The sequence below is a fragment of the Anabrus simplex genome, chromosome 4, assembly GCF_040414725.1.
Source record: "Anabrus simplex isolate iqAnaSimp1 chromosome 4, ASM4041472v1, whole genome shotgun sequence".
In the NCBI taxonomy this organism is placed as follows: domain Eukaryota; kingdom Metazoa; phylum Arthropoda; class Insecta; order Orthoptera; family Tettigoniidae; genus Anabrus; species Anabrus simplex.
In genome coordinates this window covers 401,291,500-401,319,439 of record NC_090268.1, presented here as the reverse complement: position 1 = coordinate 401,319,439, position 27,940 = coordinate 401,291,500, and the positions used below count along the sequence as shown (strand labels likewise).

Sequence of the window (27,940 nt, the reverse complement as noted above, 5' to 3'; positions counted from 1 at the left end):
GCCATGGTCACTTTCTTCCTTGTCCTATTCCATTATTGTCTTAAGACCTGTCTGGGTCAGCATGGCATAAAACCAATAACAAAATAAATTATATATATTTTAATTGTAGTAAAACCAGTGATCACTGAAGTTAGACCATCACACAACAAATACTTACTACCCTTCACTGCATCACTCGACACAGAATACATTTCTGACTTCTGAATGGAATGCGAAATACAAGCAAGCACAAACAGGCTTGCTGGGTTATTCAGCAATACCAATTAAAACCGGAGAGCAAAACTGAACTTTCCTAAAGCTAATGGCTTGCTTCCTGAAGCTATAATTTACTCTCTAAAGTTCCAGAATTCAAGCCCATTTCCCATTTTTGTGTAACTTTCTCCGACCTGCCTCCTGTTGTGAGGGATCTAATCTGTGTTGGAAATCTCCTTCCTTTTCACAATGGATGACAAAGAACAATTTCAGGGCTGGGAAAACTGTGATAGTATTGAGCAGTAATAATGAAATTTTGTGACATGATAATTGAGGTATGTTTAAATAGATTTAATATGATGTAAATTGGGACTTCGAATTTGCAATGTTCTAAATGAGAAATTCTCTTAATGAGGAATGCACTGTATTTTCTCATATCTGGTTAAATTTCTGAAAGGCTATTCCCTAGTAATCTATAGCGAAAAGTTTATCATTACTCTACTGGTGCTTGAAATATGTTTTCATTATACATATGAGATTAAGTTAGGTTAGGTGACTCTGAATAAAACTGAAACATTTGTCACACAAGCCACTGGAGTAATACTATTCCAGTTCTTCAGAATTAAATTGAACATCCACGTTCACGTTGTCTCGGAATTAGAAAAATAACTTACGAGTAAACCGTAGTATGAAAATCTGCAAAAGTGCAAGTTTTGAACAAACGAATTGCTGTTACATACCGTACAGTAATGTGTGAGGAGTTTTTCCAACTTTTACGAAAAAATCGGATATACCGTAAGGACAATCCGCTATAACGAGTAAATTTTTTGCCGTTATGATTTCTCGCTATAACAGACTTCTACTGTACTATCTTTGAAATACTGAAGAATCCTAACTCATATGGCTTGAATGAGGAATTTTTTTAAACATATGATGGGGCCTCCATAATGCTGTTGGTATTGCAGCACAGTTTTTAAAGTTATTTGCAGATTTCCATGTCTTTGAGCACAACATGAACAGTTACATAACATTGGAGGACCACAGCTATGACCATGTCACGTAAAACAGGAGGTTCCATGGCTGTGACAACAATATCAACAGTCATTTAAAACTGGAGGACCCATAGCTATAATCATAATATGAAGAGTCATGTAAAAGCCCGTGGCTATGACTACAGCCCTGCTTGGATGCAGATATCCACAAAGCTGGTGTCTTGGCAGATGCAAACTACTATGCCAGTGCAGGTAATTTTGCTGGTAATTTCTAAATAAGGAAGTTTATTGTTTTTCACTCAGGTATACTCTTATTTCGGTCTAGAAAGCCAAGAATTACGGCCGAGAGGATTCGTCGTGTTGACCACATGACACCTCATAATCTGCAGGCCTCCGGGCTGAGCAACAGTCGCTTGGTAGGCCAAGGCCCTTCAAGGGCTGTAGTGCCATGGGGTTTGGTTTGGTTTTTTTTAATACTCTTATTTTTGTTTGTGGTTAGGTGACCCTTGACATTGGTATGGGAGAACGGTGATATATAAAGAGCCTTGAGACCATAAAGCCGTAAATCTGACCTAAGTCTAACTGGAGTCTGCCCGCAATTAGTAGAAGGTAGGAACAAAAGTTGCAAAGGGGAACTGCTCAATACGTCTGTAGTTGTCGCAAGAGGAAATCCCTTATAAACCTGTCACTGTAGGAGGTCTGGCAGGTTGTATTACATTCACAGATCTATCTGTTTCAATATATTGGGTGCAATATAGTTAAATATTTACAATATCTGCAGATAACCATTCGCGGATGTGAATGCAGATGGAGGAAGTATGGATAAAGGAAGTACAGATGCGGATAATATTTTGTATATCCACGGATGGCTCTAGCTATGACCACACTATGAACGTTCATTTAAAACTGAAGGTCCCGAGGCTATGACCACAATATGAACAGTCGAGGTCCTGTGGATATCACATGTTAGTCCATAACACTTCCCCACCTGCTGAAAAAATTTTGCTTACTTTCTTCTTTAAAATTACAATTTTTGAAATGAATACCAGGTCCAGAAAAAAGAGAAAATACTGAAAAAATTATTTCTGGTAATGTACCATCAGAATCATGCTGGTTAGGTCTTTATTGATCAAGTCTTCCCATTATTTGATACAAAAGAATGATAGAAGACAAATATTATAAATGGACCATAACTAATTCTTTGGGGAGAGAATACCAAATAGTGACAAATAATTATAAATTATAATAAATTATTATTTAACTAGTGACAGTTTTAACATACGTGGAGTAAAGTTTCAATCAGATGTTCCATTTCATTTATTTCTAGCTGGTCATTTCTCAACATTACATACACATATTTGGAACATTTAAAAAAAAATCCTTGGAGAGGCACAATTAGACATCACGCTTTTCACAGTGAGTTTTGGTTCTAGGTCTGGCAACTGCTGACAACCAGAACACAAAAATACTGGTAGAAACACACTCTGCAAGACATGCACAATCATTGCAGTCCAGGTTGAAGTGGCAGAAGTGCTGTTACCATGCCAGATTTATTGAAACTAACCTGTATAGTCCTGTGAGTCAGGTTGATTCATTTACAGAATATTGTTGTTATACTTATTTAATTTCAAATAATACCAGTACATAATTGTTTACAATGTGAGATACCCAGTTCTGTTTATTCTACAGGTATTGATTTGATTCAATTGAAACTCATGATCTATTAAAGATTTCCTTTCTTCCTAATAGCAATCCCTTGAACTGGAACTGGACATGAGCAGTATTCCTCCCGACATCACATATCTACAGTTCCGCTTCACTGTCCAAAGTACCGGTGAAGAGCAGAATGTGACTGACAACCACATGCAGCTTACCCTTCCCCTGAAGGCCATAGCTAATGTAGTTGTATCAGGGTAGGTAATACATCTAGAAGATCATCAGCTGGATCAATAGCAATTTGCCACATTGTCACACATTCATCCTAATCTGTCATACTGATCCCTTAGTCTTCCTCAGCCATATTTATCCCATACCCCTCCCTCCAAATCTAAAAGAACAAGTCCTGCATGCCTAAGAACATGACCAACCAGCCTATTTCTCCTTTGAGTCAACATCACCAAATTGTTCTCTTTGCATCTACTTTGTTTGTAATCCAGTCAACACATTTCACCTTAAGCATACTTTTATCAAAGGCCTCTTATCTCTTTCTTTCTGCAGCAGTTATAGTCCATGTTTCACTGACAAATAGTGCCATGTTCTAGACAAATGCCTTCAGAAATGACAGTCCAATAGGTATTATATATAGAGAGATTTACTTATTTATTTTATTTTAATTGTTTAGCTAACATAGGACTACTTAGGTTTAAGGAGGTTTTACTTCTTTTTGTCAGCCCAATACTGTTTCATCCTTTATACAGAGAGATTAATTAAATAAATAAATTATCCATCCTCCAATGACGGTGATCATGTGGACCCAGAATACAGTCAGGTTACAATTTCAATGGAATTTACAAACATCACAAAGTAGAAATTTATAATTTTTTATTCTCTTCTCTCCATGGGGAGAAGTGTTATTATTATTATTATTATTATTCATGTTGCTCTTAAATTCAGCAGGTAGTTTGACTGATATATACATCTTACATATTAAGTGAAATAGCCTGGTCCTTTCCATTTCACATAATACTGCCACCGGGCAAGTTGGTTTCCCATTTTCACACCAGGCAAATGCTGGGGCTGTACCTTAATTAAGGCCATGGCTGCTTCCTTCCAGCTCCTAGTCCTTTCCTATCCCATCATCGTCATAAGACCTATCTGTGTCGATGCGACGTAAAGCCCCTAGCCATAACACTGCCAGTAGCTCTGATGGTGCTTCACTTCCAGGTGCTTTCTGTTTAGATCTGTCATAGCTCTGTCAAATCCTCATCTCAGAACTGGGTCTCCTCTCTTCCCTTTCCAGCATTTGTTCAACTTCCTACCCCTTATAGAGGTGTTGTGTATGTTCCTTCAATCTTTCTGCTTTTTCCTCCTTCCCTACGAGTAGGTTCCCACTTGACCTCTTAATGTTAACACCACTGTTTTTTCTTTCTCCAAAGATCCCTGATTTTCTTGAAAGCAGCGTCTACCTGGCCTACAACCATGCGAACTGTAATACACTTACGTTTCCCTTTCAACCATTCCTCTTTCTTTGCTTTACATCTCTTCTCTACCTCATTCTTTTGGCACCTGTACTCTGTTTTCTTATTCAGTTTTCAAATTTCTGTACTTCCTTTGTTTTATAATTTATAATACCAATATAATACAACATCTTTATCATCTGATGGCCAGGCAGGCATCAATTTTTGGTAATGAGCCTAAGTCTCTCATAGTGCATTGGCACTGCCAGTGGCTCCAAGTAGCCCACACAGTGGCCTCTACGGTATGCACCAGCCATGTATCTTTGGTAGGTGTGCTATTTACCAACTGATGAGCACAACTTAGCAGACTGGGGCAAAACGCTGGCAACCAGGAATTATGTCTCAAAATGAGAATAGTTACTTGTAACCAGGAATTAGTTAACTGGAAAATTTATAATGTCCAATAATGGACCAACTATATTGGTATTATTGCTCGAAGGTCTTGGACTCGGACCAAAGAACTACAAGAACAAAGACATGTTATAACCAGATACGCGATACATGGCTTCCACCACAAAATATGTGCAAAGGCAAAATACCATAACCCAACGAGTGATTGTGTTTGCACACTGTGCAATGATGTCTCTGATTGTTACCACATCCTGAAGTGTAAAAAATCTGGGCGAGTTGGCCGTGCGGTCAGGTACACACGGCTGTGAGCTTGCATCTAGAAGATAGTGGGTTTAAATCCCACTGTCGGCAGCCCTGAAGATGGTTTTCCGTGTTTTCCCATTCTCACACCAGTCAAATGCTGGGGATGTACCTTAATTAAGGCCACGGGTGCTTCCTTCCAACTCCTAGGCCTTTCCTATCCCATCGTCACCATAAGATCTATCTGTGTTGGTGCGATATAAAGCAACTAGCAAAAAAAAAAAGTGTAAAAAGAGACAAAAACGCTACCTGAATATAGCAAAGAGTGAACTCAATACTCATTTGAGTGCTCATTATTATTATTATTATTATTATTATTATTATTATTATTATTATTATTATTATTATTATTCCTGGCTGAGTAGCTCAGACAATTGAGGTGCTGGCCTTCTGATCTACCTTGGCAGATTTGATCCTGGCTCAGTGCGGTGATATTGTCTGACACTGTGGTTAGCCATTCAAGACCTGTTGGTGGAAAAGTTTTCACCATCAGAATGTTGGCTGGTAGGGTAGGAGAGGTGGTATACAATTTCTAATCAGTGGATTGCATGCGAAAAGCCTGGATTCAGTTCCAAACCTCCCTGCAGTGTTCAATTGTATCTTTGGATTGGGATATTAAGCCTTGTGCAGACCCCTTGGTGTTATTCGTCAGGAGTAGACTATGTGCCAACATGGTTTTCACCCATCACAATCTCACATACAGATGAACAGGCCGCCCATGGGCATCAAATAGCAGGACCTGCACCAAATGTGCCTTAAGTCACTCCCAGCACCAAAAGCCATATGAAAAATTGTTGTTGTTGTTGTTGTCGTTGTTGTTGTTGTTGTTGTTGTCGTTGTTCCGGAAGTTACACCTCAACTCTGCTCATTCAAAAGAAGCGCCAACAAAATGTGAAAATGCTATTACAAGAAGTTGGGACTTTGATCAGAAGATGTCACTGCTGAAGTATTGAGTAATTGTGTTGATGTGAAGTTGCCTAAACTGACTGGCTTTATTTGCTTTGTGTTTGTTTTCTTCAAGAAGTTTGGACATTTCCCCATAGATGTCACCACCAAAAACTATGGTCATGCACACTGGTGCAAGGTAAAAGAAGTTGTTAGTGAAAGAAATTTTGTGTTCATGAGTTTTCTCTAGTAAATCAACTTTCATTTTTTTTCTTATATATTTCAAAGTATGCAACACTTCTTTCTCATTCCGCCAGTTTTATATCTGGCCAATGGGAATTTTCTGTAATTATTTTTCAGCCCATCACAGGCTTCCTTTTGGTTCTGTAGGTGTAACTTTTGAATTTGCCAATAAAATTGAGAGGGTGTGTCTGGATTAGTCCAGAATCCTCTCGAACCTTCCTTTTGGGTATATAAACTGCGGCTGCTCTGGCTACCTTGTCTCTTGATTGTTGTCTTTCTGAGTGTGTGTGTTAAGACAGGAGGCGCCTCACTCTTCGCAAGGCAGACCAGCAGCCAAGGTAATAGTCCACCAGATTTATTTTTCTGTAGCTACATCTGCAGACTTATCCAAGGGGAAGGTCCAAATTTCTAACTATGTAAACCATTTGATGTAAACTTCTTCCTTTTCATGTAAAAATGTCATTTCTTAAATCTGTAAATCGGGGATAGAGAGTGCGTTTCCCTCTTGAGTCCCCCTTCAACTTTGTTTGAGGTGACTACGATTTAGTAACTGTTGTTTTTTCTTTCCTGTAATGTATTAAATTAACTTTCATTCGAGTCACCTCAGTAGCTTGGGATTAGCCCCTGTATCATTGGGCCAAGAGCCCTGTTAGGGTTTTAATACTTCATTATCTAGGAGCACAAGTGTACACCTCCATTCAGTTTCTGTTCGGGCCATTTATTTAACCTGTTCTTTTTCCACAAAGGCCTAGTAGGTTGGGTAATTAATACCCCTGTGTAAAACATTTTGTAAATTATGCCGTGAGAGGCCAGAGATCACAAAGTTTTGTATAATGTTGCCTTAAGTGGGCAATTAAAATTGGATGAATGTTGGAGAGCATGTAAGCTCTTTTCTAGTTTACTGTAATATTGAGGAGTACCTTGGGAAGGCTGTAATTTGTGAGAGCAAAGTGCTCTTGAATTGGGGGATTTATGCTCTTGCCTAAATAATACCACTTTGAAATTGTAAATTAGTAAACTAGGGGCTTGAAGCCCAGAATTGTTAAAGTTCTGAATCTTGAATTTTCCAATTTTTGAAATTGTCATTGTACCTGTAACCTCATTATTTCACTGAGTGAAAAATTTGTTAAGTTTTAAATTCTGAAAGAAATATAACCTTTATTTAAAGTGTTAACTCAATTTCTGATGTTGTAAGACCCATTCAACACCCGCACCTTCTTTCACCTCTTTCTGCTCCACGGATATCTCCGGAACAATAATAATAATAATAATAATAATAATAATAATAATAATAATAATAATAATAATAATAATAATAATAATTAATACCCCTGTGTAAAACAAATTTTGTAAATTATGCCGTGAGAGGCCAGAGATCACAAAGTTTTGTGTAATGTTGCCTTAAGTGGGCAATTAAAATTGGATGAATGTTGGAGAGCATGTAAGCTCTTTTCTAGTTTACTGTAATATTGAGGAATTATTATTATTATTATTATTATTATTATTATTATTATTATTATTATTATTATTATTATTATTATTATTATTATTATTATTATTATTATTATTATTATTATTATTATTATTATTATTATTATTATTATTATTATTATTATTATTATTATTATTATTATTATTATTATTATTATTATTATTATTATTATTATTATTATTATTATTATTATTATTATTATTATTATTATTATTATTATTATTATTATTATTATTATTATTATTATTATTATTATTATTGGCTCAGATGGTAGAAACATTGGCCTTGGGTTAAATTCTAATTCAGTCTGGTGGTATTTGAAGGTGTTCATGTCAGTATATTTACTAGCACATAAAAGAACTGAAGGACAAAATTCTGACACTTCAGCTTCCCCAAAAATCTATAAAAGTATTTAATGGGACCCTAAATCATGTAATCATTAATGGTTAATTCATTTGGCTTGGGAACTGCATTTTGTGCTGTTTCCCATACATGGCAGATGCCACCTACACTTTTTGGAAGGTTTCCTTTAATAGCAACTCAAAATTATAATTATAATAACAGTAATTGGTTCTGTGTTTACACAGAATTACTATTAATTTCCTAACGGAAAGCATTATTTTCTAGGAATCCCATCCAAGATCAGATTGTGTATGGTAGCCGAACTGGCAAGAATGGGACAGAAGATAAAGCTGTAAGCCATGTTTATCGAGTGAGTATATAACATTTAAAGTTACATTCAAACTTGCCAAATGATTATATTTACTGATCATCTCATTTTCATTCTAGGTACACAACAATGGACCCAGTCCTGTCAGGACAGTGAATTTGAATTTCAAAATACCAGTTGGTGTGAAAATTAGTGGTGTTTTTCATGAAGCACTGAATGTGTTTGAACCAGTAGTAAGTACATCTCTTTGCTTATTGAAACATGAATTTCAAAATGTCATAGAATGTTTAATTAAACATCCTCTTAACTCTATGCCCTGCCACATGAAGGATATTTAAATACCTTCAACATCCCAGCAAAACCATTAATGCAATCCTCAAGTGGCATACAAACACTACACATTAAGTAACTGCAGTATAGTCTGAAACAAAATTTTAAATTATTCTGTATTACCATGTAATACTTCATACATTAAACATATTTTTTGACCAGATCAGTAGTTTTTCAGCTGCTCATGCTTGATTATCCACAAAAATTAAGGAATTTCCACATCTGTTTGAAATATCAGAATCCCATATTACCGGGCGAGTTGGTCGTGCGGTTAGAGCCGTGTAGCTGTGAGCTTGCATCCGGGAGATAGTGGATTCGAACCCCACTGTTGGCAGCTCTGAAGATGGTTTTCCATGATTTCCCATTTTCACACCACGCAAATGCTGGGGCTGTACCTTAATTAAGGCCACGGCCACTTCCTTTCCACTCCTAGGCCTTTCCTATCCCATTGCCACCATAAGACCTATCTATTTCGGTGGAACGTAAAGCAAATTGTGTAAATCTCATATTGGGTTGTTCCGTATTGACTGTATAGTATAAGAAACGTGTTCATAATGTGATATTTCTTAAAGTTGTTTTTAATGGGTACCGACACCTTTGAACAACCAATAATGAGATTTTTCAATTTATTTTTTTCAATAAAAATTAAACTTTCCTTTTATCGGTAAGTTTGTTGCTCGTTTCCTGTAACTTTTATTTTCCAGAACCTTTTCGCTGATAACTAAACTTTTAAAGATATTAAGATGAAATTTTGCATGCATGTATATTTCATAGAGGAGAAGAAGATATACTAGAATTATTGAACTGTCACCATTGGTTAAGCTTTTACAAAATATTTTCAAATCAAAATTAATGAAAGAATTAACTACCTGAAAGTAACTTCCTGAACAAATATTTATACTTGATGGACTTCATTGATTCTGGAATATGTTGTACCTATAACATTACTAATCATAATAAGAAAGAATTATAGGAAAGTATTCATGTTATTTGATTACTATACAGTGAGGAAATGTCAAATTTTGGCATAGGAAAAACTATACATAATAGAAGTGATACAAAATATAATTTTTAACCTTTAATGTTTCATGCCTTTTTAACATATGAGGATAAGTAACAGAGATTTATTGTTAGGGTCGCATAGGTGAGAGCTTGCATTCAGGAGATAGTGGGTTTGAACCCCACTGTCGGCAGCCCTGAAGATGGTTTTCTGTAGTTTGCCATTTTCACACTGGGCAAATGCTGCATTGTATCTTAATTAAGGCCACAGTCACCTCTTTTCCACTCCTAGCCCTTTCTTATCCCATCGTCGCCATAAGACCTATCAGTGTCAGTGCAACATTAAGCGAATTGTGACAACAGAGATATTTGTGATTATTATATTTTTCACAAACTTCCAAATTCATTTGGAAAAATTCATTTTATCAAAAGCAAAGCAAAGTCACCTCTGTACAGACCATGAAGGCCCTTGGAGGAGTGGAAGGTAAAGGCTACCACCATTGTTAACCTCGGCACGTGATGGGGCAGAGAGGTTAGCTCTACGCCTGGCCGCCTTTGCCCCCAGGAATTAACCTGGTACTCATTTTTGGTGTCGACTGAGTGAACCTCAGGGCCATATGCACCTCCGGAAGTGGAAATCTCGTTTCTTAAATTTTACGACTTCCTGACAGGGATTTGAACCCACGTCCTTCCAGGCGAACCGTGCATGCCTTTACCGCCTCAGCCAGGCAGTCCTTATTTCTTTTTATCAGTGCATAGAAAAACTATTTTTCAATCTTCTATGTCAGATAAAGTTTTACTGTACGAACTAGAATCACCATCATTATCTTCGTCATCATTTTCCAACTCCATTTTCCCACGTGTGGTGTACAAGTGCTCACTGTCTCCTCTCTTCTTTCTTCTGTTGCTAGTCAATTCCATTAGGTGGCATTACTTCTGCCATTGTCCAAAAACTAACCTGTCAACAATGGATATAAAAATTCTGTATCTGCTGTTTTCTCTCCTAAGTTTTAGGACTTCTGTGTACATGTAGGCAGTGTTTACCATTTTGTTGTAGTTTCCACCAACCCCTGTCAACAAAATGTAGGACACTGGCAATACAATATAAAATATAGTATAAATTGTCATTATAATTGTGGGATTTAATTCTACTGAAGTCATTCCCACATCCACTTCCTTTACATCTAATTCTGTAATTTTATAGTAATATTTCTTTTATTAAATGCAGGCTTACTTAGATGAACAGGCCTTCCGATGCGAGTCCGAATTTCACTTCTACGAAGAAGTTAGTGAACTCTCCATGCCCCAGCCCCATCCACATCAGTCAACAACACAGTCTCACGACCACGTGCCTAGTAACCGTAGTCTGCAACTCGACTGCTCCCATAAGGATATCCAATGCATGATGGTCAGCTGCTCCATTGGACCCTTAATACCAAAGAGGGATGGTATCAAAGTCACACTTAATATGCTAGCAAGAGTGCGAGCACTGGGTAAGTTTGTCCTCATATTTTAATAACTGTGTAAGAAGCTGGTTTTCCCTGTCATCTTTCATTCCAACAACACTCTGCAACACTCTCCAATATCACTTAATTTCATTTGTCAGTCATTAATCATTGCCTCAGAAAATTGCGGTAGGCTTCGTCAGTCAGCACAATTCCTATCCTTGCTGCTAGATGGGGGCTTCATTCATTTCCTTCCTGCCTGGTCGAATGACTGGGAACAGGCTGCGGATTTTCATTTTCATATAAGAAGCTGACAACTAAAGTACAGTAATTCAAATAACACAAACATTATTATAAAATTTTCACTTATTTATTTATTCATATGGTTTTCAATATAATCAATGCCTGCAAATAACAATAAATAACAATTTAAATTTCCTGGTGATTTACCAAGAGAAAGTCTTTTGAGTCCCTTGTGTCGGCATGCAGGATGCATCCTTGTGTGATGTGATGGACAGTTAGTTTATCAGTCCCACATTCACACTGTGGATAAGAATTTATTTCCATACTGTAATAATAAACCCAAGGCTCGTTCTTAGATTGAATGATCAGATACTAAGAGACCTGCAGGTCAGCCTGACCCTGGAAGAAGGGCTGAAAGTTGCATGGCTGACGTGACTAGGACACGTTAAGCAAATGCAGACAAGTTGAACACCAAGGAAGTATCTTGAAAAGATCTTTCCGGGACGAAGACCAATTGGACGCCCTAGAAAAAGTTGGTTATACCAGATAAGAGAAGACCTAGAGAAGAAAAGAGAAACATGGGATGCCCTAGGGAGAAACGAAACATACCAAGACCGTAATAAATGGAGGCACATCGTTCTTAAACATCCTACCCAGCTCACTGGAAGGAATTCATGATGAAAATCATTTATTTCTGAATTCTGCTTCCTTCACCTTGAGGCCGCTATGTACAAAACATTAAAAATTAAAAAACAGAAAAAAGCAAGGATACAGAAATAAAATATAATTAAATATAAGAAAAAATAAGTTTTAAGGAAGTCCCAACAAACTCTGTGCTCTATCCTTAATATGGTTAAGAGTGGACCAAATGCCTCGAGGTAGATTAAATCTAGGAACATATTTCACGATTCAAGGCATACCATGAAGCTCTAGAGATGAAAATATTTCCAACTCACATGATCATTGTTTGTTTAGGTCAAAATTGTTGCCATTACGGTCCTTAGCCAGCTGAAGCAGGGGATGCCTCGAATATAGTCTGCCAAGACAATGTGCCTGCGAGATCTACATGAATGGGCAGTTGCAATTTACAAATTTCATCATTTTGGTTTGTACTGATACAGTTTAATTAAGAACTAATATTTGGTTTAATGATCCAAGTAATCATTACACTTCACTTTATGCTTTACAAGTGAAAATACATTTAATCTTAAATCATTTACACATAATTTGGTACAGGTTTCGTCTTCTAATTAAGACTTCTGCAGCATTAGCATCTCAAAAATTATTTTTCTTTTTAAAATACAGAAATGTCACTGTCCAATGACTTAAAATTGAATGAGAGTCATGTCGAAAAATGAGTATCAAACACTAACACGCCGTGGGTTTTGGCCATTGCTACCATAGCATGCTTGCTGCGGGCCAAGCCTGTCGGCAGGGAGGTCCGTGTTCAAGTCCCTCCCCTGAAACCTGTGCAGCTTTAGCAACACTGCCTCGCAAAGCCCATCTGAATTTGCTCATAAAGTGATCTGATTGGCTAACTTCAGCAGCTGATAAAATGACAACGGCACGAGATATCGACTTTTTTTTTCAAATTACTTATCAGTATGACCAACACCCTAACACTCATATACCCGATTCACATTGTTTCCGACCACCCTGTATATACAAAGATATAAACTTCATTGTTTTTCTGTACTGAAACTGAGATTACTGAGATAACTTTATGTACATGGTCAATTTGTGTAATTTGTATGATTTAGGCTGATGATGACATTTGTATATTTCAAAACCGGTACCACTATTGAATAAATATTGTAGATGACATCTTATACAACGTGTAATTTGTATTGAAAAGGTTGAACCTTACTAAAACTTATCTCTGGCACCTGTATATATGTATGCATGTATTTAGACTATGTAATATACTGTATGTACATTTTTATTTAACTAATGAATTTATCATCATTAATTTCATGAGACATCCATAGAAATTTCTCATTCTAAACAAAGTGTTTTCCAATACAAATTTATACATTAAACTAGACATATATCTAAGCAACACTAGGTGAGGAAATGTGTTAAGAGTCATATTGTTGTAGAACACACAGCTTCAAAACAACACATCAACTAGTGTGACTTAGAGCAAGCCAATGATTCCTGTAGATTAATATTAAGAATGTCCTTGGCTGTCAGTCCTACATACTTTTTGTGTCTTTAGAAACCTGGCTGTTGTGAAGACTGTGGTATTCATATAATTGTATGGACTTTGGTTAACATGGAGACTACATAGATTTTAACATTAATAATGCCTCAGGTTAACAAGTTAGCTGCCACACTACATTTGGTGAACCCCCACTTAAGTGCCATTTTGAATGAAAGGTGGTTTCTCATTATTTCCTGGTTTATTTTGCATGTATACTGGTAATAAACCATAATGGAAGCAAAAATATTAATATTCAGGGACTCATAAGCACCGTCCAGATTGAGTCAGCACATTAATTTTTGGTCATTACAAACACTTAAAACAAAACTGCCAACCCAATCGGGCACTGGCCATTGTTTAGCTTTTCACGGGAGATTTGGCACGGGAACTTCAAGGCACATAGTTCGCTTACTTTCACTAAATCAAAATCTATTGTGTATTAGTGTCTGTGAAAATGAGTGACTACTCAGATGGAACCAGGGAACTGGCTGGCTGCAACCTGAAACCGAACGTCGTAGCCCGCCACCGACGAGTGCAGCCTGCAGAGCTCTGTTGATCAGCCAAGACTGGTCGCCAACTAGAATTTCTTAGGCCACTGAACATGGGTTCCCACCCAGCTCCACAGGGATTGGGTCCCTTGACCATCCATTGTCACATCTCACTACTGAAATACATTGTAATGTCAAATAATTCGTTTGAATTCTCAGTTTTACTTTGGTCATTACTATGTAAAATCATATGCCAACCCGACCGGGCTGATAAGTAACGCCATGTATTGCATCATTTTGTAAGTGTTCTATGCTGTGTAGTGAACCAAATTGGATGACAGTGTTACGTCATCAGATTACCGAAGAATCTCTTGAGATACTGTGATTTATTTTTTCCGCGCTGGAATACATCCAGTTGGTATAAGAATTCAATTCCATATTACCTAGCAACCAGCTGTTGTTGGTCCAGTGGGACCAGTATACTGCCAGACCGATCGGACCACCATGGCAGCTAACGTGTTAATTAATTCCAAGTCTTACTGAATTTCAAAGTTTTAATACTAGGTGGAAGGGATTAGGAAACTCTCTTCTCCTTGATGGATATTTCGAAATTAAACTACACTGAGTGGCCAAAAGTCATGGGAAAACACTGAATGTGATGTTAATAATGAGTTGCTCCTTCACAAGCCCTCAAAACAGCAGCAATATGGCAAGGCATTGACTCTACAAGGTGTTCAAATCGTTGTGGAGGGATCTGGACCCACGCATCTTGCACCGCTACCCACAGTTGGTCTTGTGTAGTTGGTGCGGGGCTCATGGAGCATACACCAGCATTGACAGCATCCCATAAATGCTCAATTGGATTAATATCGGGGGATCAGGAGTGCCAATCTGTGGTCGTAACTTCACTGGAGTGTTCCTCCAACCACCTGCATGCCACCACAGAGCAGTGACATAGCACATTGTCCTGTTGAAATATGGCATCTCCATCAGGGTACTCTAGGGCCTGAAAGGAATGCAGATGGTCTTAAAGAATGTCCATATAACGTGCACCTATCAGCACTCCCTGCAGCCAGACAATGGGGCCTAATTGCAACCATGAGAACTTCGCCCAGACCAGAACTGAACCACTTCCCGCTTGGACACAACCTTGTTGACACGCAGGATCCATAGCTTCACGAGGCATACACCACACTCTCACGCACCCATCAGCTCGATACAACTGGAACCGTGATTCATTGGACCATACCACACGCTGCCTCTGTTCCGTGGTGTATTACTGATGTTCGCAGGTCCATGCACGTCATTGAGCTCTGTGTCGAGGTGTCAGCAAAGGGAAACGAGTTGGTCGTCGGCTGGTGAAGCCTATGCAGTACAGTTGGCTCCTTCCAGACCAGGTAGAAATGGGTTCCTAACTCCCAACATTCAACTGGGTGGTAATCTGACTCACAGTAGCCCGTCGAGCACCCAGTATGGTTCTGCGGAGGTGACGTGATGTCCGTTTGTTAAACACCTGTGGTCTTCCCATATGGCGGTTTACGTGGATGGTAACATTCTCTCTGCTATATTGAAGATCCACCCTTGACACTGTTGACCTCGGAAACCCGAATTCGTGTGTACTCTCTGCAATGGTATGGCCCATGCGCCGATGATCATCCTGCATTCAAAGTCGGTTAACTTGTGACATGTTGCCATTTTCACTACACTGGTGTCTGTGACAGACTGCTCAGCTATGTCGCAGCTAGCCGCAAAACTCAGGGGTTATACACAGCACATTTTCTAATGGGACACCCCTTCACGTGACTTTTGGCCACTCAGTGTAAGTTAACCAACATTTTTATCAGAATACTTTCATAAATGGCTCTCTGAAGTTCTCAGATTCTTCAGTTCAGTTTATATATTTATAAAATATGGACATGTTCTTTAAAGTTAAGTTTCAGTATAACTCTCATTTTACAGAACCACTGCTTGGTAAACGGGACATCATTGTAGTCAGGACTGTGGGCGAGGTGAAACTCATGAATGCTACTGGTGTTATGTAAGTACGGGTCACTGTTCTTTTCTTAGATCTAAAGAAATTCCTAACAACTTCCCATCCTTCTCATTACAAAACTGCCTGTTGTTTCAGCTATTAAAGCAGCAGTTTTTGTAAGCCTGTCTTCAGCAGTCAAAATTACTACGTGAAAAGTAATTGGAAATTTGAAACAAACATACTATGCATCTGAGTTACAAGAATTATTTAGATACAATAGTAAGTCCTTCCTTCAGGATATATACAGTAGTGTTATTAAGTTGCATAAAAATAAGCTATGGCTGTTGAAGTAATACCGGTATCTTCTTTGAAAATTGTACCTAAAATAAATGCAGAAATTTAGAGAGTAAGTTTATACTATTAAGAATAAAACCAAAATTAAAATAGAATAATTGTAAAATTATAATTGATTGTACAAGAATTAAAAACAAAATATTCCTTCTAAGGAAGGAGAGTAAGTGAACATCCCCAGCATTCCCTTTCTGGATAGCAACACCAATGCACTGCCAAAGATATTCAGTAGCATGGGAATCATCTGTGATGTCATGTAGCAGTTTTCTAATTTCAGAGATGAGGTTCTTTGCTTGGGAACACCATGGCCCAAACATTTCAACAACAAATATGACAAAAACTTTTTTAAAGAAAAAATTATTGACAATGGATCCAGCTGCTATAGAAGTGATAGGTAAATGTGTAGCTGCAACAGTATCCATGCAAGTTTCATACCACATTAACGATTTACCCTTCTTCCAAGATCTGACTGATAGCTCATTAACACATTTATCATCGGATTGACTGGTTGCTATACTGTAGGTTCCAAAATAGCTGGAATGCCCCCCAGATGTTAAGGTTCTTTTAATAAAGTAATTTAAGGAGAAATGTCCGGAAAACCTTCCGGTGCTTTTAGGGCAACTTAAACAATGGTGTCCTAGTTTATCAACAATGGCACCACATAGCCTATTCCTGTCGAACAACACTAAGGGGTTTAACATCTCCATTCAACAACGAATCACTATCAGCAGCATCATATGCCCTCACTCCATATGAACACTGCAGAGCGGTTCGGAATTGAACCCAGACTTTTGGCATACAGTCTAGTGATTGGAAACTGTATACCACCACTGCTCCTATCCCACCTGCCAATAGTCTGATTTTTCCACCAGCGGGGCTCAAACCAGATAACCACAGTATCATAGCCACCATCAGGTTCCCTCCATCACAACTTTTGTGAAAATATATTTATAATGCACTTCGTAAGATACAGAGGGAAACCAGTATCATCAAGTGATGTGCCGGTATGCTGCTGACATACTTTGCAACCCAAGCATAAGGCTACAGCAATCTGGAAAGATGTAATGTCCATAAAAGTTCCTATATTGGTTGAAGGAATTACTGTAAGACTCCTTCTTGCAGACTGCATGAATCCTTGCTATATCTTGGGACAAAACCAGTGTTTTATGTATCCGTGTAGCGTTAATCATAACCCACTTTTTCTGGACATCTAGATGTGCTGAAGGAAACTGAGATTTGTTCAGAGTTGACCACTCCTGGAGAGCTTCTGGCAAATGGCACACCTCAGCTTCATCACCGTGAAAAGAAACTTGTGACTTGACAAAGTCAAGAGCTCCATAAGCCAAAGCAATAAATACAGATAAGCATTTGTATTATGGGCAAACTTGCCAAGGTCCAATTGCAGTCCTCTAATGAAATGTTTAAAATAGATTCAAGAGAATTTGTCAATAGACTGTCATCTTCCATGAGAAATGGAGTAAACAACCACACAAAGGGGTAGTTCACATGAAGAATGTTAATTTTGGAATAGCAAAACAATTTTTTAATAGAAAATATGCAGTCTGGGAATTCAGTGCAAGTAAGTTCTTAAAAAGTACCTTCAGAACAGTAAGTTTCTCATGGGCTGATATTTCTATGCCATCAAGGAAGACTGGGCATTTTTGGCCGAGGAGAGTTAGTTTGGATTTAGAAAGCACTTTAATACCGGGCTCATTTCCTAAAAAAAGCTGATACCACTCTGTCATTCATGCCAGAGCAAAGGAATAATTTGCATTTTGGGAGGGGGGTTAATGTCCAAACCAACTGTTTTACAATCTATCATAGTTTGTTGAAGTTTGCAAGGACTCAATCACCTCCTAAAATGCAATCATTTAAATAAAATAAATTGAGAGAACTCTGGAATTTGGAAATGATCGGATGAATTGCAAGGCTAAAACTCAGCAGGTCCAAGGGATCTCTTTGGTGAGCTTCACTTTGCAATGGTATTATTTCAGAATGGAAAAAGAGATTGCTGTAGTATCTATATACCTGCCAGAGGAAAGCATAAAGCTTGGGGATCTTCTCTCTAATGATTAGAAGCATAGAATCCCTTTCTATGCAATATAAAGCATTCTGAAAATCAAACTTGAGCAGTACTTCATTACTGCATGAATTCACATTCAAGAAAGAACAACAGAATGAATGACAGCCCCACATTAATTGCATGTGTTGAATCCAAGCTGATGTGGATAAAAGTACTCCTTCAATTCTTCCTTAACCATGCAGAACATTTGAGTGTTGCTTTACCCATCAGACGGAGGTGATTCAGGTGCGAGCACTAAGAAAATGCAGCGGTCCCTTTAAACAGTTTAGCACAAATTATTGTCAAGCATTTACTGTAAAGACTCAAAAGAATTTAGTTTACATTAATTTACTTTATATATATTACCTTATAGTTTACAAATATAGAAGAGACCTTCCATATTTTACACAGAATGAAAATGTATTTACATAGGTTGTTTCACAATGCAATGAAAACTAGGGTAATCATTGCCTTGGAAACTTTGAGCAGAAGAACTGGGAACACGGTTCAAAGATTCATTTAGCACAAGTGCCAGCTTAATGCAACAATTACCAGGTGTATGCATAAGTTTTTGCCAGTTTTTGTGATTTTAAAAAACACATAATTTTCAAGGGAAATTCATTTATTGTTTATTCAAAACATTGGCCATCAGCTTCTACAATTCGCCCATCTTTAAGGTGAATTATAAATACCATGCCACAAAAACTGCTTGTCTTTTGCGGCAAACCATTCGTCGAGCCATTTTTCAACTTCCTCAAAATTACTGAAGTGTTGCTCAGTGAGCACGTGCCCCATTGATGTCAAGTTGTGATAGTCAGATAGCGCCAAGTTGGAGCAGTACGAGGGGTGTGGAAGGATGTCCCATCCAAGCAATTTCAAGGTTTCTTTCACTGGTTTTGCTGTGTGAGATGGTGCATTGTTGAGTAGCAAAATCACTTTGCAATGTCTTCTGGTCCATTCTGCCATCTTTCGATCAACATGTGATTTAAAATAATCATTTGTTGGCGATAGCGTTGTGCATTAACGGTTTCACTGGGCTTCAAGAGTTCATAATACACAATACCGCTCTGTCTTTCACATTGAAATCACCCTGTTTAAATTGTTGTCATTCCATTCCCTAACTCCCCTTCCTATGAATGAATATTTGCCCCAATTTGTCCTCTTGAATTCCAACTTTATCTTCATATTGTGATCTTTCCTACTTTTAAAGAAACCACTCAAACTTATTTGTCTACTAATGTTATTCCATGGCATCTCTCCACTGACAGCTTGGAACATGCCACTTATAAATGGTCCATTATTGGACATTATAAATTTTCCAGCTAACTCATTCCTGGTTGCCAGCATTTTGCCCCATTGTGCTAAGTTGGGCTGATCAGTTGGTAAACAGCACATCCACAAAGATGCATGGCTACTGCATACCGTTCCCTATGGTTCCCTATGGGAATCAGTATCTATATCATCTGATGGCCAGGCAGGCATCAATTTTTGGTAATGAGAGAAAGTCTCTCATAGTGCATTGGCACTGCTGGTGGCTCCAAGTAGACATTTGTGGACATTTGCCATGTCAAGAAAACAAGGTGAATTTCTTTATGTTTCACAGAGAACTTTGCTCGGTGTCTTCTTAGTTGTTCTCGAAGAAGACTTCTCCAATAATGAAGGTTTGAATTTAAGAATGCTTTGCCATTGGTCTATAGTGAGTACTGGTTCAATGGATGCTAGCACAGTGCTAGCAGTACAAGTGGGAGCTGATGACACCATCTAAGTTCCAATTAAGATGTTTCTTGTTATACAGTATGTGCATTGCAAAGTAATAGCAAGGTCATCAGACAAATCAGGGACAAATGTGGTAGAAGAATGGAAATAATAAAGTGCAAGGAAAGACTCACAAGGTAGAAGAATAGAACAGAACTGAAAAATGAAAAGAAAGTGGGTAGAAAAAACAGAGGCTAATGAGTCTGAGCCAGTCTGGAGGAGGTGGGGAAGCATAACAGGTGTACACGTAGCCTGGAATGAACCATCTTGTGATGAGGAATGTGCACATTTAGAAAACACTGAAATGAATTAGCAATAGTGTAAGAACAGAGAAGAGAACTACCTACGTAAATCCTTAATGGCTGGCAACCAGGTATTGCTTAATTGATAGCCAGTGTCCCTGTTGAAATTGTTAGAATTTTTACATATTTTCACAGCTTCCCATATAATCCTAGACCTGTAGTGTTTAGTGCGGGTAAGAGCTCAGACATCTTGGAAGATGACATCATGACCTGACAATAGGATGTGCTCAGCTATAGCTGACTTGTCTGGCTGGTTGAGATGGATATTTCATTGCTGTTCCTTGATACGAGTACCAATGGACTGCTATGTTTGGCCAACGTATACCTTGCCACAAGTACAAGGAATTTTGTACACCCCAGGGTGTAATAGTGGGAATCATTTTTCCTTACTTTTACCTAAACTATGAGGAGTTTTAGTGACTGTGCCAAACACGGTTTTATACTTTTTTATACTTCGGCAATTCGATCTGTGGTATTGTGATCGTAAGGCAGGTAGGCAGTTCCTTTCAATTCTTCTTTCTGTGAGCTTTGCTTAGTCATCCCTCTGGGATTCAGGGCTCTATGAATCTGCACATCATTGAATGTGACTTTGAGTGTGTCCATCTTCTCCTCGATATATGATGGATCAAAAATTCGTGTCGCCCTTGTGGTGTCATGAGAATGCTCTGGTTTTGTGCTGGATGGTGGTGAGAATCTGCATGGAGATAGAGATTTATGTGGGTAGACTTACGATAGACGATATGTCCTATGGAGCCGTCCGGTTTCTTTATTACTAGAACATCCAAGAAAGGAAGACATCTCTCCGACTCCATCTCTGTAGTGAATTTAATTGAAGGATGCTACTGATTTAGGTAGTTTAGAAATAGATGAAGTTTCTCAGGACCTTCTGTCTAGACCACAAATGTATCGTCAACATGCCTCCATCAAATCATGGGTTTAACGGGCGTTGAAGCAATAGCCTCCTCCTCAAAATGCTCCATAAAGAAATTAGCCACCACCGGCGAAAGTGGACTTCCCATAGCCAGACCATCCATCTGTTCATAAAATTGACCATCCCACAAAAAATAGTTGGAAGTCTTGCAGTGGTGAAATGGCTTAGTAATACCCTTAGGTAACAGATGCTCGGTGAGAGTCATGACCAAATCAGTTGGCACTTCAGTGAACAAGGACTCCACATTGAAAATCATCATAAGTGCATTGGGTTGAAGGGTGATGGTTGACAAATTGATGAAATACAGAGGGTCCCTAATGTATGATTCTGTAAATCCTATGTGTGGTTGAAGCAATTTGCTTTGGTATTTAGCCAGAGTTTACATTGGAGAACCTATCGCACTAACTATTGGTCTGAGGGGAATGTCTTCTTTATGGATTATTGGAAGTCCATATAATCTTGGTGACATTGTGTCCCCTGAAGTAAGATGTTTAGCCTCCTCTTTTTAAATTGAGGATTGCCTTAAGAGTTTCACAGTGGCTTTAGACACATGAGTGGTAGGATCGCGCGAACTCAGTCTGACAACATAGCCGAGATCTTGTTCTCCTCCATCCTTCTTGTCAAATGCTATCAATGAAGCACCATACACAGCAGTGCAAAGAGCATCATTCACTTTATCATCCAGTAAAAGGTTACATAGCCATGTTATGGCCTGGAGGAGATGTTTACTAGCAACATCTGCCAATTTAGAAACTAAATCTTTAATATGCTGAGGTGTAATACTATCAGCCATTGGGAAAACTTCTAACTGCTTGGAAGAACGGACTGTTCAGACACAGACAAATTCTGGACATCAGTAATGGGAGGTTCTGCAAAACAAAGAACCTGAGATGGAGGTGAAAGCTTTTCTGTTAAAGCTGCAGAAATACTGTAGAGTGTGTTTGATTCACTAATCCATAAACAGGTGAAAGTATACACATAGCCCCTCGAATATCACCATCAGAAACTTAAGCCTCAACAAGACGTGATTTGGGAGAAGGAACTTCTTTTTGACCTTGAAAGATGACAATTTAAATTCCTTAAAGTTATGTTTAATGATAGAAACAATAGATGGAGCTTTCTTTTTGGGGGATTTTTCAGGGACCTGAAGAACAGTATAAGAGAAGAGCAGGAGATCTTTCCAACAGTCCTCAGTTTTATCTGAAATGTGTACTCTATAACATGACATAACTTTTCAATGGTGAAATACCCATCATGATTGGAAATATGAACTAAAATATGTATATTATTCTCACATGGAGCTAGTTCCTCATAATACAAATCCCATGATGTGGTTATCATACCATATCCTTTAACAGGTTTATCAAGATGAGCTTTGGACCAATGAATATGAAAAATTTATCACAGAAAGGACAGTTTAATAACACAGTGCCACTGACAGAAGAAGTTTGTAAATTTCTTAGTAATTTACATGATGGACACAGGCATGAGTCAGCAGTAGCAGAAAGAACCTAAACTTCATGACAGATGCCAGCACAAATTCCATGGATCCATGAATGACATACCTCACAGAGAAATAATAAATTGCATGTAGTGTCACCTGATATCCTACATAGATTGCAGGCAACTTATTCATTATCTTTCATTTGACACAGACAATAACAAAGAATTACTACCAGCTTAAACATTGACTATAATACTGGAAATAAATGACGTGTATGCAAATAAAATAAAAAGGCTACTGTTTCCTAGTTGGTGCAGACATCACCTTTGCTATGATAAACATCAATGAGAAATTTCACAATCAATGACAGTCACCAGAAAAATATAAACAAGATGGCTACTGTTGTGTTCACTGCTAAACTTAAGAATTTAGCAGAAACATTATCATAATAAAGCTCAGCCACAAAAGGAAACACAACCACGCGTTAACAAACCTCTCGATCAGTTGATGAACTGTAAATGAAGCACAATTTGATTGATTTCAACAGAGATATTGCTTGACTGATATCAGTGGTCATATCTATAGCCTTCTACAAGTGGAATCTTATGAATAAAAGTAAATATCACATGTTGCGTATACTGCTGAAATAGTTTAATAGGGAGCCATGGTTGTCTCATCCAAATATAATTAACTTAGCCCCACTTCACTGAAAAGTATATTTTATAAAAAGTTCAAATATGATTTTCATCATTGTAATGTTCTTGAAACCTTCATCTGGTACCAATTTTAGCCTTCCAATTTTTCTCGTTTTCTTAGTAACATTGTGAAAGGCAACAGAACTCAGGAGTGAACGTAGTTCAAACTCATGCTGATAGTTGGAGTTGTGCATATCAGCATGGTAAATATGAAGCACTTCGCTGAAAGAAACATATTTTTCTTAAAAACATACAAAATTGCAGGCCAGGGGTAAAACGTTTTCCACCATACCCAATCACACCAGCCAACAATGAAACATAAGATAACAATGTTCAGAGTTGCAAAACGCAGTAGAAATGCTGGTGAAGTAGGCTATATATCGCTCGACATAGAGCAAGCTGGTAAACTGCTTGAATTTGGACTTGGCAATCCTTACTAGTATGAACAGGATCCAGGATCTTCTAACTACAAAGGGGGCTATCTAACAAATGAAAGAGGAAATAAAATTCCAAACTGATTAAAAGCAAAATATGATGATAAAATATTTGAATAAATATGAATTGGAGAAAGAGCAAAACAAAAACATACTGTGAATGAACCAAAGTGTCATTACTGACAGTTTTCAACATTGAAAGCTCATGAGCAATATTGGCAGCACATCATCATTCAACAGCACCCATTGATATATATCTTCTTGAAATATAACAAATCTCCACTCAAACACCTTTTATTAACTGAGGATGAACATGTCCACATCAAACATATCCTTGGCTTTATACCCAAGTGTTAGGGCTCCAAAGTTGCCAAACTCTTGATGCAATGTATATCGATTACTAGAACGTAACAATGACAGTTTTATTTCAAGTAGTAAATTATGAGTACCTAAAAAGTATCGATTACAAGTACATTTTTAAAGTAATTTTTACAAGTAATTCAATTACTGTTATCCTATTACTTCCCAACCCTGGTTACCATATACAGTAATAAATAATTGGGGATATATACAAAATAATATTTCAACAATCATTTTTTTAAATTTTGCTCCAGCTTAAAAGTGTAAGATAAAAGACTTCGTCCAGTGGAGCATTATCAGGAAACGTGCCCATAACGCTGGCAGCATTTCCTTGTTAGACAGTAATTCCTATCCGCTGCCTCAGGAATTCTGTTGAAGACGAGTCTCCAGTGACTGCTGATAGTTGTTTGCCAATATCTAAAGTCAGACTTTTTAGTCTCTTGACACCACATCCCCATCGTTTCGACTGCGAATACCACAAAGATGTAGTTGTCCGTTACTGCTCTGTATTGCAGGTTATAAATTTCATCTTCTTTGTCCGTATTGAAGATCTACTTGTGATACAAATTCTTATAATTTTGTTGATTACCACCTATTCAATACAATAAAAACATAGTACAACATCTTAATAAATATGTAAGTTTGTTCTATGTTTTTATTGTATTGAATAGGTGGTAATCAACAAAATTATAAGAATTTGTATCACAAACTGCTCTGTATTTCGCCCTTTTATTGTGCACGGCCAATTCCGCAGCAGAACCAGCAGCCTTGCCAGTGTGGGGCAAATGCGATGGTGCTAATGTATCCACACACATGGCATCCCACAGGAGAGATCTGCCTTTGTTCCATGGGACTAAAGTCAGACCATCAGGGCGTTTTCCATCTATGAGACTAATTCCACTCGGTTCTAGGACAGAAGGGATATCGATAGACGTAACAGCTCTTTTGATAATGTCATTAATTGAACAGTGTCTTGAAAATCGACCAGCACTCTTAGGGTAACTTAAAGCATAGCGACCATAAACGTCAACTTCCGCTCCACACATGCACTTACGTGACTGGCATATTTTGCAACCAAGGCGTAAGCCACTTGCGATTTTAAACAACATGTTATCCAAAAGTGTGCCCACATTGGGTGACAGAAAAGCCTTAAGCCATGAGCTTGCTTCCTTTTCCAGGATAGCAAGATGTCGTGCTCGATCAATTTCTGTTGGACATGACAAAAATCAAAGAATCAAAAATTCGACAGATGTTTATCATATCCCAACTTCTTTGTTAATCCAGGGATGGTGGAGGTCTCAACTTATTGGTCATGATATTCCAGTGATATCTTGCGTCAACCAGATGGCATATCTCAACATTATCACCGTAATCAGAGAACAGAGACTTGATAAAGTCAGATACTCCATGAGCGGAAGCAGGAGAAGCAGGAATGGAAATATCACTTAATCTGCATATTCCAAGACCTCCAAATCTTATTGGTAAACACGCCAGGGTCCAGTTATTTTCCTCAAATGGTATATTTAGTAGAGACTCGAGACAACTTCTTGTCAAATCATCAGCCTGAGCAAGGAATGAAGGAAATAACCATAGAGATGTGGTCCACAGAAAGTAATTCAATTTTGGAATAAAAATACAGTTCTTCAATAAGAAGTATGCCATGTGAGAATTGATCGCTCGGAGACCATCATACAGCCTCATTAATTCTGTCAGCTTTTGCTTCGCAATTTCCTCCACAGCCTCAACTGTAAGCGGTGATCCAAGCAAGGATAGACTGGAATTTGTTGTAACATGAATACCGGGAACAATGTCTTGAAATGCAGAAACTGTTGTCTCACCTCTCGCAGAACAGAAGTAGATATCACATTTATGTGGATTAACTTCCAAACCAATGTTTTTACACCCAGTGATAATTTTCTTTAGATCCATAAGAACCATATCAGAATCACCACCGATGGTTCCATCATCCAAATAAAGTTAAGAGGACTCTTCAAGTCTGCAATGACCGGCTGGAGTGCAAGACTAAAAAAGTAAAGGTCCTGTTGGATCACCTTGCTGTACCCCAGACTGTGACAAAATAATATGAGCATTTAAATGTAGGAAAGTTTGTGCAGAATGGATAATGGTTTCACATCCCTTTGGAATACCAAAGCCAAGTTGGTGAGGATAGAGATACTGGCTAATGGTCCCTTTTACTGCCATGCAAGATAATTTAGCAACCAGCCTTCGAAAGGTGATTCCAGTAGCAATAGGTCGAACACCTCCGTCAGGTTTCTGAAGGGCAAAATGGCAAACACACGAAGAAAAGATAAAAGAAATCAAACCATTGCCAGGCATCTGATACAATGTCCAATTACTGAGTAATAGAAACCTGCAGAGCCAGGGTTAGCATAAACAAAACAGTCTAAAATAAAAATGGGTTTTAAAAAACTGAAAGGATTGAAATCCTGATGATGATAGGAGTTGGTGACAGAAGATGTACACAACAAGAAGTATACATACTTTTCAAAGAAACTTATCAAAATCAGCTCCCTATTTTACAGGCAACCAACTATGAGTGGAATACAAACCAAATTTAAAAAAACATGGACATGCGAGAGATATAAAAAAGGTCCAGAAGACCTTGCATAGACCAAGATGTGCAACTTGATGTTTTACTAACAGTTCAAGAGAAACTACATTCTTCTCTCAAAGAATTAAAGGCTGTGTTTAATATCTCAAAAGCAAATGCCTGGAGAACAGTGCATAGATATAAAGACCACCCTTATAAATCCAGCCCTTGCAGGAGTTGAGAAAAAATGAACTTGTTCAAAGATTGCAGTTCTGTGAGACATCACTGATCTCTGTGGTAGAAATCTTGACTTAGTATCATATGTGCTATTTTCTGATAGAGCTTCGTATTGTTTGAATGGAGAAGTGAACCGGTAAAATTTCAGATATTGGTCAGAGAAGAATCTACACTGGATGGTACAAATACACATGCAGCATCCTTAAAAAGTAAAACTGTGGGCAGGAATTCCGAGAACCAGAATTTTGGGTCCTCATTTCTTTGACGAGACTCTTAAGGCCACCACACACAGAAATTTAAGATAAGTTGCATCAAGCTATGCTATGCTAAGCAATACCAAGCTATGTTGTGCTATGTCGCGAATAAAAAGCTAAGCTAAACTACGCTAGGCAGCCGTTTAAACATGGCAGATTAATTGAAGAGGACAGTTTTTTATTGGCCGCTGATATGGAAATACGAAGAAAGAGAAGGAAACAGAACGAGTAGAAGATTCTTTATGCATAAAATTGGAAGGAGAATAATTCCTGGTAAATCACATCATTTGATTCAGTCATTGCATGGAAATGATAAAGAATTAAAAATTATTTTCATCTAAATCAGAAATAGTTTCATTAAGCTCCCTCTATTATTGAGGATGATATTAAGAAAACATGAATATGAAGTAGCCACATTATAGAATGTAGGGTAAAGATGTATGTAAAAGCAATAAATAATTCGTACAAACAACTTCCAGAGTTTCATTTATATCTTGCCAATGGTTGTTTTTCATGGTTATCTTTAATAATTTGTCAGACAAGTGTATTTGTTTACCTCTTCAATTAGTCTTTCTTCCTTTCA

At 37.8% G+C, this 27,940-nt stretch overlaps 1 protein-coding gene across 1 annotated transcript in view; it reads left to right on the top strand.

The window, feature by feature from the left end:
• LOC136872295 (integrin alpha-PS3) overlaps nt 1–27,940 on the top strand; it is a 94,033-nt gene that overhangs the window by 43,811 nt on the left and 22,282 nt on the right. The window contains exons 7-11 of the mRNA XM_067146115.2: nt 2,934–3,097; nt 8,259–8,325; nt 8,421–8,534; nt 10,859–11,123; nt 15,969–16,047. Coding sequence (XP_067002216.2) covers nt 2,934–3,097; nt 8,259–8,325; nt 8,421–8,534; nt 10,859–11,123; nt 15,969–16,047 — 689 coding nt within the window. The remainder of the gene's footprint in view (nt 1–2,933; nt 3,098–8,258; nt 8,326–8,420; nt 8,535–10,858; nt 11,124–15,968; nt 16,048–27,940) is intronic.